Source organism: Lycorma delicatula, chromosome 2 (genome assembly GCF_047948215.1).
Source record: "Lycorma delicatula isolate Av1 chromosome 2, ASM4794821v1, whole genome shotgun sequence".
Classification (NCBI taxonomy): domain Eukaryota; kingdom Metazoa; phylum Arthropoda; class Insecta; order Hemiptera; family Fulgoridae; genus Lycorma; species Lycorma delicatula.
This window is the reverse complement of record NC_134456.1, coordinates 151,851,228-151,872,527: the sequence shown is the minus strand read 5'-3', so window position 1 is coordinate 151,872,527 and position 21,300 is coordinate 151,851,228. Positions and strand designations below refer to the sequence as shown.

General features: G+C 29.4%; 1 protein-coding gene across 7 annotated transcripts in view; it reads left to right on the top strand.

Moving 5' to 3' along the window:
* The first annotated feature begins 14,997 nt into the window (after positions 1-14,997).
* Pss (phosphatidylserine synthase 1 homolog l(3)77CDf) overlaps positions 14,998-21,300 on the top strand; it is a 93,376-nt gene continuing 87,073 nt past the window's right edge. For all 7 annotated transcript variants that reach the window (XM_075356477.1, XM_075356475.1, XM_075356471.1 and 4 more), the window contains exon 1: positions 14,998-15,265. In XM_075356477.1, coding sequence (XP_075212592.1) covers positions 15,105-15,265 — 161 coding nt within the window. In that variant the 5' untranslated portion in view covers positions 14,998-15,104. The remainder of the gene's footprint in view (positions 15,266-21,300) is intronic.

Below are 21,300 nucleotides of genomic sequence, written 5' to 3'. Positions count from 1 at the left end.
TTTGTACTATGAACACTAAAAAGTCTTCGGTATGATGAAATGTGTCTGAATGTAGTGTGTATTGATGTTTGGTTTAGATTATTTATTTGGTCTGTGAAATGACAATTTTTGGTGTACAGTACATTATTTATGATGCAATAAGTGAATATTAGTGAAGTGTTTTATGGTTGTGTTGTATAAAACTGTGAATAACTACAATAATTTTGTTATGTATGTATGAATGCATGTATATTGGATTTACTCTTTATATATACAATGCATGATAAATGTATAATATTAATATGCTATATAATCACTAAATGTGAATGTAATGATGATTTATATTCTACAATTTTTCTTTTATTGAATCTTTAACCCTTAAGAACTGTAATATATTTCTTAAACATTACATTTATTAATCATTATTGTTTTCTTTCTTTAAATTTAATGAATTTTAATTTTAACTAAAATTTACGTACTGATTATATAAAGTGATAATGTAGGAAATATTTTCTTAATTTTTTAAATACTTGTGATAATATTCAAAATATATTTTAATTTTTAATGTATATTTTTTTAATACATGCCAATAACAATTAAAATACAGAAACAATTGAAATTATAAAATAGCCCATGACAATGAAGCAGGTGGTTTGCTTTTTTCATGATGATTGGATGTCATTAGAAAATCATGAGAGGCGAGGAACACCAGTAAATATTTGTGATGAAAACGTTGAATGCGTGCATGAATTACTAAATACTGTCTACACTACATGAATTAGTGCTGCTGTTTAGCAAGATGTCCTGAAAATCTATTGGACCAAATTCATCAGTTTTGTGCATTTTCCTTCTTCACAACATTGCGCCAGCTTACACATCCATTTTTTTTTTACAGACGTTTTTGCCCAAACAGCAGGTGACAGTGCTTGATCACATCCATTGTCACCAGATATAGTTTCTGCAGACTTTTCTATTATGATTGTTTTTAAATTTTAACTATGATTTTTAAACTTTGACTTTATGCATTAAATTTAACTCCTGATCATGGCTTCCAAGTGACCCAAAAGATCCAGAGAATGTATCAACATGCTGGTAAGGTGGATTATATTAATTGTCTATTTATTTATTTTCTAAAGTCAAGATGCTTGTAAAGGGGATGGTATGAGTTGATAGATACAATAGAAGAATGTGCTACTACTACCACCCTAAAGGTGATTCTAAAAAACGATTTCTCTAGGACTTTTGATGACTTTTATAACTGATCTAAATGTTGTATCACATTGGAGAGAGATTATGTAGAAGTTTAAATTGAGTAAAAACATTAGTCTTTTTTATTTTTGCAACTTGCCATGAAACGTTTTGTACAGATTGTGCTAATCATAAACTTGGAAATATTAAATGTATTAAAAAAATATAACAAATGTATTATAATAAAATAATAGATTATGTACCTCATCCTGAAACTAATCTTAGAAGGCAGGTTTAAGAAGAATAAAATTACCTACAAGGAATTTGATGAAATAGAATAATATAAAAAGTAGAAAATGAAGAAAAACAAGATGTAATTCAAAAAGGAATGGGATAAAAATATAAGTCTATCACTATTACTTTATAATTTGCATTATAGGAATCAAAGAATAAATAGCTTTTAACATGAGAAAATAAAAACTTTAGAATTTGCCATTTTTAGATATATCAAAAGTCAGAGAGTGGAAATACTGAATGATACTACTTTATAGCTAAAAGAGAAATTCAATTTGAAAATAAATAAGACTAAAATAAAGTAATGAATTGCAACAAAACAAAGATTGATTAAATAATGAGTAAGTGTATACCACAAATTTTGTTATCTAAGTGAAATTTAAGTCTTATTAAAATGAAAAGGAGAAAAAATAAATTTATATTAGACTCTTTTAGAGACAAACTAGATTGGTAGTTTTTATATTAAGATGTACACATTTATTTAAGTCGGTAATAGAATATTGTGTGTAAGATAGAAACCATACAGGAAGACAAAATGTAATATAAATAACATATTTGAGAATGACAGAATGTAGTTTATATTGAACTCAAAAGATTTGAATAAAACAGGAAGGGATAGAAAATGTATAGGATCAAACTGATCAAAATACTGATGACTCAGAAAAATAATAATTAAATAAAATATAAGAAATATAAAAAAAAGCACAGACCCATAATCTATCTTCTAGTTAACTGCAACATTATTAAATATTATATACAAATTAATCTGTCGCATATGCTGTAACATATTCCATATATCATATGATTGAAATGAATTATTTCATTAAAATTAGTCCAGCTGAAATTTTTTAATTAGAGTGATAAACAAATGCTAAAATAAACTAACTCAGTTTGACTGGTGTAGTCAAGTAAAAATAAAAATAAATTTAAACTAATATTTTCAACTTCATAAATATAAAGTTGGTCTATTATGTAAATTTCAGTTTATTTTATCAACACCAGGAAAAAACATTTAATTAATATACTGATAAATAAAATTTAATTTTTCTTTACAATATATACACATTTATTTATTTTTTTGTGTGAAGAACGTTTTTTAAACTAATCTACACATAAAACAAGGAAGTTATAAATTCTATATTATTTAATTTATTTAAGTAATATATATTATTTATTTGGTTATGAAATACAAAATGGTACCTTGACATGTATTTTTCTATTCATCTTTTATTCATTGTATAATTTATTTTCATTTCTTGCTCCTCTACGTCATTTTAATTCCTAGTTTCTTGATATTTCCTAAAGCAATCCAGTAGCAAAATTAACACACGGTAAAGGATTTTTTTTTCTTTACCTACACTCTAATCTCAAAATTGTTAGATATCTTTTTGCGAGTGTATCACTTCAGTAGGCTTTTTGGGCTTAAAGAAATATTATTAGTAAAGGAACAACTCATATTAAGATGCTTAAAGTTTTGGCTAACAAAACAAAGCATTCATCTTTTAGATGCTATAGATGTAAGACCAGCTGTTCACTGCTTCACTTGCATGGATTTTGGATTTGTAGATAGAATAAGATTACAAACATTCAATTTTTGTTAAAACTCAACCATAATTTAAAGGTTAATGTTTTAGTCAACATTTTGGCAAACTGGTCTGTTTACTTTGGTGAGGTTTTTATTCTTGTCAAATCATTTCTAGTGGTTGGTTTTATCCTGAGAATGTTTGTACACTGCAGTCTGCATTACCAGCAATGTTTAATGTTCACGGATGATCTATTCTTTAAGGCAACTAGAAAACACTTCAAAAATTTTATTTGAGCACTTCTCTGAAAAACTACTGTTGCAAATTTTCCTTCAGATGTGAGAATTACCAGTAGTTAGGTGAGCTCACTCTCAAACAAGCTACGTAAATTGCCTATAAGAGAATCAATCTTCCCATTGGTCAGTTCCTACCACCTTCCACAGTGTGCCAATGAAACTTGTTAATAGCCTGTTGAAACATAAATTTAAGAAAACCTAGTCTTTCGAACTGAAACAGATATTTTGATCGTACAAGAGCTACTTGTGGAATAAGCACAGACTCCCTAACACAATCATTATTCATTACATGTTGTTGGGATTTAGAATTTTTATACAACATTTTGGTTCATCTCCTTGCCCCCTAATTGGATTTTTGAAAAATGATGAAATACATAATTTCATTTTCAAAGGATTGTCTAATTACCAATTTTCACAATTGTAACACCTTCTGTTCTGAGATACAGAATTCTCATTCAAAATTAGTCCCTATTTTCATCCCCCTTAGAGATAAAGTATTCCAAAATCCTTCTGTAGTAGATGGATAAGTTATGAAAACAACCTACTCTCCAAAATTCACCTACCTTGATTTAGCAGTCTGAGCTATGAGTTGATGAGTCAGTCAGGACACTTTGTTTTAGATGTATAGATTGCTACAATTTTAAAATAATATTTTTAAAGATATTTAATTCATATATATATATATATATGTGTACCAAATTTGATAGAAGACAGACTTCAGCCTGTTTTGAAATACTAGATTCTACTTTTAAAAATTACACTTGGTGTATTTGAAAATACAATAAAAAATAAAACTGTGTAAATACACGTGGTGTCATGAAATTCATTATCAGAATATTGGATGATCTATGTGTACATTATAATCCCAGGGTAAATGGTATAATATTTACAAGGGGAAAAAATGAGTGGCTACATCACCGGTTGCTATATGTATTTAAAGAGTGGTAAATTGTTCAAATAAATGATGATTATACTTTTAGTATTCTCAGGTTACCTAATTTTTGATAAAATAAAATATAAATAACTTTAATTATATTATAATTTTCATTTTAATCACAGACTGCTGAAAAATTAAAATTTTTATATTTTTCTTATCTGTGAACAAAAGATCTGTAAATTAAATGTTAGATCAATGTTCCTGAATTATTTTTGATTTGATTATTAAAAATCATTATAGAACTGCACATGTATAAGACATATTATATCTACGAATGTATCTATTTTAGAGCTGATAAGCTGTCAGTCCAGGAAATGAGCTCTATTCTATTTTTGTTGCAAATAAAAATGCTACTTATATTGCACAGCATTAAATCATTCTTCTCCTTAATCAATATCCTGCTTCTGATGATATACCATTAACTGTTATTCCATTCTATCTCTCCTCCATTACACTTTCTATCTGTTTAACCAAACTTATAATATCTTTCTTAATTTTATCTGGTCACTTTTTCTTTGGTGTTAATCCTTTTTTTTTCTGTTTTAATTCAGCATTTTCAATACCACTCCTTCTTCCCTCATTCTCTATCTTAATGTCCAAACCACCTTAGTTTTGTTTTCCTGACAACATATTTTTTGTATTTGTTAGATTTTGAGTTCTACATTGCTCATATGATGTCTCTTTGTCTTACCTAACAGATTTATTTCCATCACTTGTAATTTGCTATCATCCTTTTCCTTTTATAATTTAATCCTCTGCATTGTACATCAAAATCAGTATGAAGTACATTTTGTTAGTCTTCTGTACATTTCCTTGAAACTTTCTTACTCTTAAAATAGTTCAATAACACTGATAAAAATTTCTCTGATCTCATCGTCCTACCTTTCCATCGACCTTACCGTCCTCTCCTGGTTAATTATCTCAAATACTTAAAATATTTCACCACCACAAGAACTTTACAATAGAAATAATAATACACTATTATGCTGAAATATTGCATAACTTTGTGTAGTTTGTAGATTTTACTGTAAAGTTTGCAAAATAAAATATTATTCAACTAGTTTATGAAAGGTAAAATTTTAAACTGAATTGAAAATGAAAAATTTTTTAAATGAACTAAAAAAAAGATTACTAAAAGCTAAATAAATTAATTTATAACCCCACCTTTATATTAAAATTTAATAAATATTAATTAAAATACGTAACTCGAATAAGTATAAAATATAATTCATCATTGATTCACAATTGTGATTTAAAGAGTAGAGTGGTTAACTCTTGTGAAATACGGTATATAAATATATATTATTATTTTAAGTATACAATAGTGTAATAATAATAATATTATTATTATTATAAAATAAGTAATGGTTATAAAAAAACTTGTGTTATGTAATTTTTGTTATAAATGTTGCATAAATTATGAGAAATACAGTAATTACAATGATGTCAACCATCTATTTGTTTATATTATGTAAGACATATTAAGGGCAGCCAAAAGATTTTATTATTGCATTGTGAGTTTTACGTTTAGCTAAAAATAAAAAATTAGTAAATAAATAAAAAAATACTCTTAATTAAAAGAATTACATATATTCCAAGACAACATTCCAATAGATTATTCATATTTTCATTTTTAGTTATAGTATTACAGTTTTGTTTGCTATTTTATTCTACTTGTTATAAACATTTTTTTTTTATTCATAATTCTAATACATGTTTTCTTAATTTTTGATTTGAAATAATTTCTAGTCTAAATTCAGATAATTTAGGTTTGAATCTATTCTTTAATAAAATAAACTTTTCTCTATAGATTTTGGCAGTCCTTAATTAATTTATATTAATATACTGTACTACTTAATATTAATTAATTAATTTTATAATTGTATTTGTTACAATTACTGTAGTGGATAATACCTTATATATAAAAAGAAATCCCCTTAAAATCCTTAATTGTATAATTGTCAAGCAAGTTTTTTTGTGAATTATATTTTATTAATTGTTTAGTTTGTTTTATTTGTTTTGTTATAAATATTATTGCTATAAATATTTTGTTTTGTAAAAAAAAGCCAAATAAAACTATGTTAAATAGATAACTCTGTTGTTTTAGTATAATCATTGTTAAATTATATTTTTTGTAAATCAAATCTTTGTTACCAGGACAGCTGCAAAGTCATTTGGTATTGTCAACAGAACTCAGCATTAATACTAATAATATAATGCTGCATATTTAACGTTTTATTATTACATTATCTGTAATAATTATAATTAATTATAAATAAATTAAAAAAATTATACAATCAACATCACATTTATGATTTTGTCCGTTACGATACATTACTTAAATGTTAAAATATAAACTTTTGTAATGCTTACTCAAACCATATTTAAGATAATTTTTTTTTTGAAAACTTGCTTCAAAATATTTACAGTTGTCTTTACAGACCAACAGCTTCAGCAGCACAACTCCTGCTACCATTTTCTAAAATTTGTGTCAGCTGACAATACTATTGGTAGTTTTTTCTAAACAGCGCTGGTCATCACAAAGATGGCTGAAAATATTTTGAAGCAAGTTTCTAAAAACATTTGGTTTGGTCTGTTGTTGCAAAAGTGTATCATGGACAAAAGTATAGCTCAGTGTATTAAAAAAACTTATTAATAACAATTTTATAACTACAAACTTCAACTAAATTCAAACCTAATTATCTTATTCACCAATAAAAGATTGCATTACATGAAATAAAATATATACCTAGATCTGTTAATTGCAAAAAAATAAAATAACATATAAATTTAAAAAACTTAAGTACAACAAATATTATAAATGATAGTATTAAAAATGAATAAAACTACAGTGTGTGTAAAATAATGGAGGAATTTCAAACGGTCATAGTTTTGGAATAAAGCATGATAGAATTTTGAAACATATATCAAGTATCTTAGAAGAAATCTTCCATGAATAATACATGTTCAATGTATTTTGATATGCATACATTTAGTTTCCCTGCTGACTTCAACTTCTTGCCATACTACAACAGAGAACATCTGTAACTGATAAATAAGTTTCAAAAAATTAGTTAATAGTTACAGAACTTGTAAGGAAAAAAGGTCTGCAAAATGTGGCAACTTTTCCAATTTTTTCAATCATTAGCAAGGTTACTTTTGCCAGTAGTGATGATTTTTTTTTTTGTCTTCAGTCATTTGACTGGTTTGATGCAGCTCTCCAAGATTCCCTATCTAGTGCTAGTCGTTTCATTTCAGTATACCCTCTACATCCTACATCCCTAACAATTTGTTTTACATATTCCAAACGTGGCCTGCCAACACAATTTTTTCGTTCTACCTGTCCTTCCAATATTAAAGCGACTATTCCAGGATGCCTTAGTATGTGGCCTATAAGTCTGTCTCTTCTTTTAACTATATTTTTCCAAATGCTTCTTTCTTCATCTATTTGCCGCAATACCTCTTCATTTGTCACTTTATCCATCCATCTAATTTTTAACATTCTCCTATAGCACCACATTTCAAAAGCTTCTAATCTTTTCTTCTCAGATACACCGATTGTCCAAGCTTCACTACCATATAAAGCGACACTCCAAACATATACTTTCAAAAATTTTTTCCCGACATTTAAATTAAATTTTGATGTAAACAAATTATATTTCTGACTGAAGGCTTGTTTCCCTTGTGCTATTCGGCATTTTATATCGCTCCTGCTTCGTCCATCTTTAGTAATTCTACTTCCCAAATAACAAAATTCTTCTACCTCCATAATCTTTTCTCCTCCTATTTTCACATTCAGTGGTCCATCTTTGTTATTTCTACTACATTTCATTACTTTTGTTTTGTACTTGTTTATTTTCATGCGATAGTTCTTGCGTAGGACTTCATCTATGCCATTCATTGTTTCTTCTAAATCCTTTTTACTCTCAGCTAGAATTAATATATCATCAGCAAATCGTAGCATCTTTATCTTTTCACCTTGTACTGTTACTCAGAATCTAAATTGTTCTTTAACATCATTAACTGCTAGTTCCATGTAAAGATTAAAAAGTAACAGAGATAGGGAACATCCTTGTCGGACTCCCTTTCTTATTACAGCTTCTTTCTTATGTTCTTCAATTATTACTGTTGCTGTTTGGTTCCTGTACAAGTTAGCAATTGTTCTTCTATCTCTGTATTACTTGAACCCTAATTTTTTTAAAATGTTGAACATTTTATTCCAGTCTACGTTATCAAATGCCTTTTCTAGGTCTGTAAACGCCAAGTATGTTGATTTGTTTTCTTTAATCTTCCTTCTTCTATTAATCTTGAGGCCTAAAATTGCTTCCCTTGTCCCTATACTTTTTCTGAAACTAAATTATAACACTATAACACTTTTTTTGAAGTCTGACGGAACTTCCCCTTATTCATAAATATTACACACCAGTTTGTATAATCTATCAATCGCTTCCTCACCTGCACTGCGCAGTAATTCTACAGGTATTCCGTCTATTCCAGGAGCCTTTCTGCCATTTAAATCTTTTAATGCTCTCTTGAATTCAGATCTCAGTATTGTTTCTCCCATTTCATCCTCCTCAACTTCCTCTTCTTCCTCTATAACACCATTTTCTAATTCATTTCCTCCGAATAACTCTATATTTCACCCATCTATCGACTTTACCTTTCGTATTATATATTGGTGTACCATCTTTGTTTAACACATTATTAGATTTTAATTTATGTAATAAGGATTATGTAATAATTATATAATATAATATATATATATAATATATAATAATATATTATATAATTATGTAATAATTTAATTTATTGTAATAAGGATAAAATCAAACCCTAAACCGACAACGATTGTTAACGTCTATATGCCTACAAGCGCCCATGATGATGATGAGGTAGAGTATGTATAGAAAGAAATTGATGAAACAATTAAACACATAAAAGGGGATGAAAATTTAAAAATAGTTGGAGATTGGAATGCAAACATTGTAAAAGGCAAAGAAATATAGTGGGTGAATACGGGCTGGGCAAAAGGAATGAAAGAGGGGACCGACTTATAGAGTTTTGCACGAAGTATAATTTAGTAATTGCCAACACCCAATTTAAAAATCATAATAGAAGAATATACACTTGGAAAAAGCCAGGCAATACTGCAAGGTATCAGAGAGATTATATCATTAAAAGATATTAAAGAAGATTTTGAGGAGGACGTCGCAAGAGGTCTGAGTAAAAAAGATAAGGTAGAAAATGAAGAAGAAGAATGGGAGAATGTTAAAAAGGAAATTCTTAAATCAGCAGAAGCAAACTTAGGCGGAATAAAGAGAACTGGTAGAAAACCTTGGGTTTCAGACGATATATTGCAGCTGATGGATGAACGTAGAAAATATAAGAATGCTAGTGATGAAGAAAGTAAAAGGAACTATCGGCAATTAAGAAATGCTATAAACAGGAAGTGCAAACTGGCGAAAGAAGAGTGGATTAAAGAAAAGTGTTCAGAAGTGGAAAGAGAAATGAACATTGGTAAAATAGACGGAGCATACAGGAAAGTTAAGGAAAATTTTGGGGGTACAAAAATATTATTTATTTATTCAAATTTGTTCATAAATAACAAAGTTATGGCAAAAATTCTTAAAGCAAATCATTCACTGATTAAAAACCAGTTTTCATTTCCTCCTGAATAAAATTAAATAACTCAAACACTCTCAGCTGGAATTGTTTTATTAATGTTATCATGTAATAAATTATTATAATTTAATAATACTGAAAATATTGCAATAAAATAAATTATTTTCATGGTTTCAATAATATTTTATTTTATTTACATATTTTCTATGTACATATACCGAGGTCTGTAAATAAAATAATGAGACTGGTTCAGAAAAACTTTTTATTTACAATTCAATTATACATTGACTCTATTACCTTTGAAATAGTTCCCTTGGGAAGCCACGCAACGCTTCAAAGGGTTTTCCCTCTCTTCATAGGAGTTGGAACTCGGAAACCGGAATATCCTTTAGATGGTCTATTACATTTTTTTTATGTTTTCTACTGTTCCAAAATGGTGTCCTTTGTGGTGTTTTTTTAAAGTCAGGAACAGGAAAAAGTCGCAGAAATCAAGTCAGGTGAATAAGGTAGTTGAGAAACTACAGGAATGTTTTTGTTTGCTAAAAACTCATTAATTGAGAGTGCAGTGTGACAAGGTGCATTGTCATGATGCAGCATCCTGTTGTCTTTGATGACTGGTCTCACACAGGCAACTCTTTTTCGCAGTCTTTCAAGAATTTCTCGGTAAACATATTGAATTACGGTCTGTCCTGAAGGAAAAAACTCCTTATGGACAATGTCATTACTATCAAAGAAACAAATTAGCATGGTTTTGATTTGCTCATTTTTTTTCTTTTTTGGTACATGGTGAGTTTAAAGTGTGTCACTCGTTACTCTGTTTGTTTCTGGGTCATACTCAAATATCCAAGATTCGTCACCAGTAATAACGTTTTTTTTAGAAAATCAGGATCAGTTTCAATTTGCTGTAGAAGGCATACATCCACCCTGTTGTTTTATTATTCGACAGTGAGATTTTTTGAGGCCAATTTTGCATAAACTTTTTTCATGTCCAATTCGTTTGTCAAAATTTGATGAACTGTGGTATGGTTCAAATTCAATTGTTCTGCAATCATTCTGACAGTTAATCACTGGTTGTATCGTATCAAGTCTCTAATTCACTCAACATTGTCATCACTTTTTGACGTTAACAGTCTTTCAGAGCGTGGATCGTCTTCAACTGATTCCTGGCCATCTGAAAATTCTTTAAACCACCTAAAAACATGGGCTTGTGACAGAGCGGCATCTCTATATGCCCTTTTCAATTTTGAAAAAGTTTCAGTAGCATTCTCACCAAGTTTAACACAAAACTTGATTGCACACAACATTGCTCATAATTAGTATCACTCACTTTTGTAATACACAACAAAAACTCGTTTCATGAAAAATTTGTTTACGTCTCACAATAGAATAAAAATATTAATACCTAATATAAATTAGCTGTTCATATAACCATATATTTACTAGTAACTTGGCAAAGTTACTAGTTTGTGGCAACACATTTACTAGTGTTGCCACTTTGGCTGCCAAAAAAACTAGTCTCATTACTTTATTTACAGATCTCGTACATCTATACTTATTTATAAACTTTCCTTGGAAGCATATGTAAACAGTCGCCATTGTTCTGGTTTATGTTCACATCCCAGATATTTCATAATTCTGTCAATATACGTGCAAAGTTCATATTATCCTTTGAAAAAACAAACAACAGTAAATTTCAGTAATCACAATTACAAGACAGTACTCTTTGTGAATCAGTGTTCCAAAAACTGGTGCAGAACACATCGCATGCTTGTGGAAGCATTTAGTGACAATGCTATGAGTAAGAGTAAAACTTTTTTGTGGTACAAATGATTCAAAGATGGACGAACAACAGTCGATGATGATGAGCGTTCAGGAAGACAATCAACAAGCGCAACACCGGAAAACATCGTGAAAGTGCGAGAGGCTATTGTTGCAGATCGTAGACAAACAATCCATAATGTTTGTGCAATCGTACAAATGTCATATGGATCTGTGTAACGCATCTTGTCGGACAATTTGAACATGAGACGCATTGCTGCAAAATTCGTACCGAGACTGTTGAACAGCGACCAGAAACAAAATTGCGTAGCTGTCTGTAGTGAATTGAAAAATTCAGTAATATATGACCCTAACTTCATCTCCAACATCATAACCGATGATGAGACATGGGTGTATAGGTATGACCCTGAAACTAAGCAGTAGTCATCGCAGTGGAAGTTGCCAAGTTCACAGCGGCCAAAAAAAGTACACCAAGTTCACAGCAATGTGAAGTCCATGATGATTGTTTTTTCGACATCAAAGGCATTATCCATAAGAAATTTGTTCCTCTTGGTCAAACTGTCAATGGGATGTTCTATTGTGAAGTTTTGAAGCGGTTACGTGAAAGCACTAGGCGCAAACGTTCAGATCTGTGGGGGAACAGCTGGGTTCTGCACCATGACAATGCGCCACGCACACATCGCTAGCCATTCTAAATTTCTTAGCTTCCAAAAAGATAGTAATGATTCCCCACCCACCCTATTTGCCTGACCTTGCCAGTGCGACTTTTTTCTCTTTCTGAAAATAAAATTTAAATTTAAAAGCTGTCGTTTTAACACAATTGAGGAGATTCAGAAAGAAATGCAGAACGTGCTTTGAACACTTACACCTGCAGACTTTCAGGGATGCATGGAATCATGGGAAAAACACTGGGATCACTGTTATAATGTCCAAGGGTATTACTTTGAAGGAGACAGTGGAAATTATAAGTTATGGTAAACTATTTTATTTTTATGGTAAAATTCCCTGAACTTTTGGGTACTACCTCGTATAACCAGTAATCTGTGTGAGACAAAAGTAACGATCTGAAACGTGAAACATGGGGTTCCCTCCAGATCATAGCCGCAACAAAAAGCATTCAGCTTATTTTTCCAGTAAGCTATGCTCTAAGGTCAGTTGCACAAGTTGAACAACACATATGTGGGGCGCTGGTTTGTCTTGGTCTCCAATTGGGCAACCAAAATAAAGTTTATAGCTTGCTTAATTAATGAAGTCTTTGTCCTCTGAGATTTCAACATAAATTGTCCACAAATATAACAAAATTCATTGCTGTTATTCACACACAAGAAGTCGTGTTGAAATACTGACTTTTAGTGGTAATAATCACAGCTGATGAAGTTGTTATTTTTATCTATCACTCCAGAAGATTTTGAAACAGACAATAGAAAGAATAGTGTTACCAATATTGCTTTTTTATTATTTAGTTATAACATTTTGTGAAGCATCATTGTGCACCTCAGGTATGAATCACAAAAAAAAAAACTATAAAAATGTATTTCTTGAAAACTGAGGGTGATGGGAATAAAATTTAAGGATTTTTGGCATTTAGCAGTTATGTTTTAATTATTTGAGTTACAGTTTTTCAGGAAGCAAAATCATTGTTCCACACTATAATCAGTGAATTTATACATTTCAGTTTAAACTATTCAAAATGCATCATTTATTTTTCAAAATTTATTCAAATATGGTACAAAAACAATAGTTTCATTATTTTTCAACAGATAATAACAAAAGCTGAATAATTCATTATACTAAAATATTTGAATGTGCAATTAAATGGTGTAACTGTTATTTTTATTTTTTAAATTAGATTCTTATGCAAAATGGATCAATTTATGAAAAAAAAAGAAGTGAGCCCATCTACATCCAGTGAATCGATTGGTAAAAAGACATGACTGTACAATGATAGTTATTTAAATTATGGTTTTACCTTACTGGATGGAAAGCCACACTGTAATGTTTGCTTTCAAGTACCCTCCAATGAAAGCATGCAGCCATCAAAATTAATTCAACACTGGGAAACTAAACATCTGGATCATAAAAGAAACCCCTTGGAATTTTTTAAAGAAAATTACATACTTGATAAATCAATAAGCTTCTACTTGTAAATCAAGCCATACTGATAAAAGTACAATTGAAGCATCTTATCTCAAGACATCAAGAGTAGCTAAGATGTCTAAACCCCATACAGTCAGATAAAATCTCATCTTGCCTGCTGTAATTGATATGGTCAGTGTTTTAATAGCTGTGGAAGAGCCAAAAAGATTGAAAAAAATTCTGCTTTCTAATGATACAGTATCAAGGCATGGCTGCTGATGTTCGTAGTCAGATAATTCAACAAGTGAGTTCAAGTGAATTTTTTACTATTCAATTTGATAAATCAATAGATGTGGCCAAACATTTCTTCATACAAAACACTATAAAAAAACTTCATACAGGACGATGCCCAGTTGTATGAAGCTTTTTTTTGATATTTTTTATGAAGCTACTAAAAACTATAACATAGACTGGACAAAATGTATTGCAGTATGTAGTGATGGTGCAAAGATGATAACAGGAAAGAACAGTGAATTTCTGAAAAAATTAAAAGATCATCTTATACCAAGAACAGAATTAATACCACTGCTTCCTTCACACACATGCTGGAAAATCTCAAACAAATTCAAGTTGTAAAAATGGTTAATCTTATTAAAAGTTGACCATTACAGAATAGGCTACTTGCCAAATTATGTGATAAAGTGGACGAAAAGAAAAAACTCTTCCTTTCCATACAGAAGTGAGTTGGTTATTACCGGGGAAAGTGCTACCTCAGTTGTTGGAATTATGAGTTGAATTAATAGTATTTTTCCATGATAAACAAATATCATTCTCAATGATTTTTACCGAATGAGTATATGTTATGTTGGTATTGGCTTACTTAGCTGATGTATTTTCGCATTTAAACGACTTGAATGTAAATTTACAAGGACATAATAAAAACATTTAATTAATGACAGACAAAATTCTTGCTTTCATTAAGAAGCTTGATGATATCTGGATTATTTGGAAATTTAATAATGTAATTTTTCATGGGATGCAGCAGTTGAGACTGATTACATAAAATCTATTCAGTGTAACGAAAAGTTGTCTTTTATCCATTCGCATAAAAATGTCCTTCTGTTACAATAAATATTTTATACATGCCATATAATGGCGTGTACATAAACTACTTATACATGATTTATAATAGAAATATAATATTTTTTAATTCTTTCTTTGTGTTTTATGTTTAACAATACCAGTTTGTAAAATTTTCAGTTTCAGTTTACATTTGAATTTTGGCTAACCTGAATTTCTTATCTTCTACAAATTGAGAAATTATGGCGTGATCTGTTAGCGGAGATTATAATTATTGTGAATAATTTGCTTTAGTGTGTTAGTTATGTAAATAATTTTTTCCATTTAAAAATGGTTAGGCCTAACGAATTGACGACTGTTTATAAAGCAAAGTTTAATACTATTAACGAACGGCCAGTAGATGATATATCACTGGAGCTGTTTTATAAACCTCATACGATAACCTTGTTAGCGGTCTCGATTGCAGCGGTTGTTTATTTCTCATTTATAAGGTAAAATTTCCTATATTTCTTCTTATATAACTCATCTGCTATTGTTTGTAAACATTTTTTTTTATTTGGTACTAATTAAATGAGTTGTAGTGAAGAAAATAATAGTTAGTAAATTATTTTTTTTTGTGTCGAGTGATCATGAGCCCCTGTTAACATTTGAATATTAAAAAAAACAGATTAATAATACGAAAATAGTTTTCCTTATAAAGACATTAATACTCATATTATTACTATAAGTTTTATCAAACAGTAGTACATTAAAAAGTATTTAATTTTTATGGAATCATTCTTTTCATGTTTAATATTGCCTGATGAATTTTCAGTTATATTTTGGAGTTATTTAATAATTTCGTCTAGAAATTTTCAGTGAATGTAACACTACAAAGATAGTTTGTCAACAAAATTTAAATTGCTACTATTATTAAGATTTAAGTAATATTTATCATAATCAAACAGGAACACCATTGCCACAGTGTAAACGCCATTAAATTCAAATTATGTTACTCTCGCAGATACATAAATAAATATAATATTCATGAAACCTAATAAATAATTAGTGTGATCTAACTCTGTAAGTGGTGATTAATGAACATTGTACTTGGGTTGTTATTTGCTGTTCCTTAGTTGGTATTGCTCCAAATGAAATTCAGTTCTTTAGGTGGCATTGTTACAAATCCAGTGCTGCTGAATAAGAAAGCAAGAAAAAAACAAATTGCCTTTCAGTTTTATGTAAATCAGCTACATTTCCAGTTTTAATTTTTTCAGTTAGCAATCATAGGTTTAACTCATTTATAAAGTCAGCTGGTATTTGCTTTTGACTAAATGGTCTAATGTTGTTTTGTTGATTTACTTTATTTGTGCTCTGTGTTTTTATTCTATAATGTCTAAAAGTTGATGTCCTTCCAACAGAATTCATGTATTGTTAGAAAGTGTTGCTTTATCTGAAATTGGTTATTAGACAACGTAGTAATGCCACTTCTGCAAAAGATATCCAATATAATCTTTTTAGTGCAATGTGTCAAGAGTGAAGCTGAGATTTGGACTAAAGTTCAGTAACTTTTGCCATTTATTATTTCTGTTCTTATTCTTTTCCAAAATAAAATAAAAATACTGGTGTAATCATTTTAAATGTAACGCAGTATAAACAATATTTAAATTGTACATTATGTAATGAGCTTATAATGATAGCCATATCTAAACTGAGAAAGTGCATTAATGGCAAATAGAGAGATGCATACGATATTTTTTCTACAGCTGAAAAAATATTGGAATTTTTTATTAAAATCATAGTTAGAAGATAACATTGTTTACAGATCTTTTAGGGTTAAAAACATTTCTTCCCTAGAATCCAATACAATTAATAAAAGGCTAACAGTGTATTATAGAAACTTATATAACTATTGGTGTACTTTCAAATTAACGGCTGCTTGCTAACTATTAAATCGCATTAAAAGCAAAGTAAAAAACAGCTGTTATATTTAACAATAGCCACTTCTGATATGGATAAAAAAGTAGGCTTGTGAATGGTTAAATACCTGTATCATGATGAAAATTTTGTTCATAATGACCCTCATTATGATATAGGTTCCAGCCATGTAATTCAAATGTTATAATACAACCGTAGAAAAAATATATTTATATTATGATGTATTTGAGAACCAAAAACATTCTTTTAATTATTTATATATTCTGTTTACTTTCGTTGTTTTTTGTTTGTTTTAAAATTACTGCATTTATTCTTTTGAGTGCTATTTGGTATGAGGTACATTTTTAGTAACTAATAAGCACATTTAAAAATTTTGAAGTAAAATTATACAAGGTAATAATTATACAGTTACAATAACTCACCTTTATTTATGTGTTAAAAAAAGGAGAATGTTAAAAATCAGATGGGTGGATAAAGTGACAAATGAAGAGGTATTGCGGCAAATAGATGAAGAAAGAAGCATTTGGAAAAATATAGTTAAAAGAAGAGACAGATTTATAGGCCACATACTAAGGCATCCTGGAATAGTCGCTTTAATATTGGAAGGACAGGTAGAAGGGAAAAATTGTGTAGGCAGGCCACGTTTGGAATATGTAAAACAAATTGTTGGGGATGTAGGATGTAGAGGGTATACTGAAATGAAACGACTAGCACTAGATAGGGAATCTTGGAGAGCTGCATCAAACCAGTCAAATGACTGAAGACAAAAAAAAAAATATGTGTTAACAATGGTCCTTTCAGTATTGTACCCATTGGTACTTACACACTAATACAGTCTTGTTTACTATCAATCAAAGGCATATAGCAGATCAGATTTTGTTCGTTGTTATAAACCTTTGCCGATTTTTTTTCTTATTTCATCAACTGATCCAAAACATGTTCCTTTAATTTATTTTTAGGGAAACGAAAAAAGTTAGTACCAAGTTGTTCCATGTAATAATGTCTGTTTGCTAAAAGTACTGCATTAGTAGATTCATTGCCCTGATGATGATAAAATGAGGAATGACATCTTTTTTTACTCAAGTCTGATCACTTTTCTTCTGATGTTTCAGCTTTGTCTAAACTTTATATAATAATGCTGGTTTACTGATATGCCATCTGGAACTCATTAATCCAAAATTATACCCTTGACATCAAATAACACAATGAACATGACTTTGAATTTAGACTTGCTTTGGTGAGCTTTTTTTATTTTTTATGAAGATTGGGTTTTCCAAACTATTGATTGTTATTTTGTCTTGATTGTTATAACATCATCACTGTAATTTTTTTTATAAAGGTTGGGGTTGGCATCAAGATGCTGCATATCAGCACAGATTTCCTTACAGCATTCTTTTTGCCCAATGAGAATTCTAGGGTAGAAATCTTTTTCATGTTATGATCTACATATATTTCTTCTGCCCAGTGTTTTTGTCAATGTTTATGGCTTTGACTATAATTTGGACATTTAGTCAGCAATCATCTTGAACAATCCGGCTAATGTTTTCTACATTTTCTTCACTTATTGAAGTGGAAAGTCCAGATCTTTCATTGTCTTCTATATTATGATGTTTTCACTGAATATTTTGTGCCACTCGAACACTTGCATGAGATGTACAGTCTTCCTGGTAAGGCTCAGTAAGTATTTGAAAACATTCTGTTGGTGTTTTGTTTAATTTTACTAAAAATTTCAAATTGATGCATTGCTCAACTTTTAAACTTAGCATTATTCAGTTGGTGCACAGCTGCACTAAACGATGACCCACTATTAACTAAATGACCAAGATTGGCCATGCAGGTTTAGACACAACCAAGGTCTTTGGCAAAGAGCTCACAGTCAGTTCTCACTGGTTGCTTGAAGAGGAAAGAGGCTTGCTATTAGGCAGCATACCCATATTGCTATTCATTGTATTATTACTGTTTTTATTTTTGTTATATTTTTAAGTATATTATATGTGATGTGCTTAGAAAGTGCACATTTCATCTTTATATTTTTCAGAATAGCATATGTGACAACTATATGTTTATTTAACCTGCTCTTTTTAACTGTTTGGTCTTGAATGTATTGGCTGAATCTATTTATCATCTGTTGTTATCAAATGTCAAAGGAACTTGCCAGAATAACGTTTAAACAAGCCTAATCACCTTGAAAATTCAGTCAAATGTGTTTTTGGTGACTGTTAAATGTGACACCTGTACAAAAAGCTTTTACGTATTCAAAACATTGTGTAAAATGTACTGGGTATACACCGTTTATTGCGATGTTTCCAATGCTAATTAGCTTGTATACCGTTGTTTGGCAATCAGTAATTGTAGATATTTCTGAAATTTCTTAGGTCGTAGCGGTTTTTGGGCATCCTAAATATTCATCTTCTTGAATATATGTACAACCACATTTAAATTCAGCAGCCCACTTTTTCCGCCAAAAACGAAGGGGAAGAATCCTTTAAAATGGAATCCAACTTTTTTGTGTATCCATCGATAACCTTTAAATAAAAGTATTTTATTACAGCTCGAACTTTGATTTTATCCTTTTTTTTTTTTTTTTTTTTAGGAAAATATATTAACTTATTTGATTTACTCAGTCTTTACAAACAAGCAACTGAATGCACATACATACAATTTTGCAGGATGCTATCTAAAGGATCATAGTTGACAAATATCGTAATTATTTAATACTACTTTTGCCATCTCTGTGTCAGGCCGAGAACTTATTAAATGATGCTAGTAGTAGGTAATTCCTACTAAATCAAAGCTTGCATTTTATTGTATTTAAATGTCATCTTATCACACTTTATTTAATTTTAAAATTAAATATTGATTATTCTTGTTTAATTTGATCGATTGATCTGTTCTACATCTTACAGCTTATATTAATATTTGTTAAAACTTATTTAATCATTTTATCCATCATCATCCAGAATCCAATGTTTTATTATTTTATGAGATATACATTTGTACTCTTACATGATTTTATTGTACATGTTAAACAATCTTTGCCTTAATAGCTACTTATTTTTCTCACTCGTCTTTTGATTTCACTAATTTTTTATTTAAATAACATTAGTAATTTAATTTTTGGATGTTTTTTCTTTAACACATTGTTGCTTGTATTTCAATGTAACATTCAACAATGGATTGTAACAAAGAGCAGTGATTCTTAGTTGATCAGAAGATGAAAAATTAAAAATATATATTGGGTTTGTAAATTTTGTAAAGAGTACATTATTTAAACTTTAAGTTGAACTGTTTGACTTGTACCACAGAAATTATGAAAAAATGTAGTTGAAACTTTGCTGGCACAGACCCAATTTTCTTTTATTTTGGTAACTTTTAAATGAAATGTATGATTTACAGAATGTGATTTATTTTTATTTATTTTTTTAATTTTGTAAGAGGGTTGTTTACCTTTATAAAAGGCAGTTTGAGGGAGGGAGCTGAGTGGGGACAAAGCCCTTTTACATTAAGAAGTTTTTGTCAGTAATTAGATATATACATCATAACTTCTATACTAAATTTCCATCATTTGTTATTTATCAACCACTATCATAAATATTTACTTAAATGTAATTATAAATGTACTGGATATATATTGATTAAATATAGTATTTGGTGTATTAAATCTTTATACTGTGTACACAATAAATATCCAGAATACACAGTTAAATCTTGATACAGTTGTTTCATGACTGTTGTCATTTTCAAAAAAAAATGTGATCCAGAAATTCTCTGGGATGTGACAGCATATCAAACCACTACCTTTTCTGTGTGAAGGGGTCACTTATGAACTACTTCAGATTTTATAATACTTAATATCGGAAAATATTGTTTATTTACTAAAGTAAAAGTTTGCTTCATGTAAAAAATTGGGAAGAAAATGTAGATAATTTTCAAAATTATTTAAAACTTTTCTCAGAGATTTTCATAAGCTCTGAGGATTCATTTCTTGAACAGACTGCAATTTATGTGGGGGAAATTCAAATCTTTTGACAATATTCTTTGCAAATTTGAATACAGTACAGTAAGCGATCTTGAGTGACTTAAGAGGCTGATAACATCAGGCTCTGCAAAACGGTAACTTTAACAGATTCAAAGATTTGGAAGTGTGTGAACTTTTGTTACCCTTATCGATGGGTTTTTATGCTGAGGATTTTTCTTCAGAATTCTTAACCCAGGTATTTACTGCTTGATAAGATAGGACATGATCATGGCAATGATTGTTGTAACTCCTTGGGTTGTAGACACCACTTTTGTAATATATTACAACGAACGCATATTGTTCATCACTTAACCATTTTATCTCAACTATGGCATCAGTTTGGCTGTGCAATGGTATATATACAGACATATTTACACAAACTGCAATCATGTCAACCTATCGCAAAGATAATTTCCCATTTCTTTGGCCCATCCTGGTATTTTTTTCATTCATTAATTTTTTTGGCTTAATTCCAGAAGGATTTCATTATTATGAAAAAAGAGGTATTAGTCATTATTTTTTCATATAAATAATAAAGTAGATATAAAAAGGTTTTGTAATAGAAAATTAAAAAAAAAGAGATATTACTTC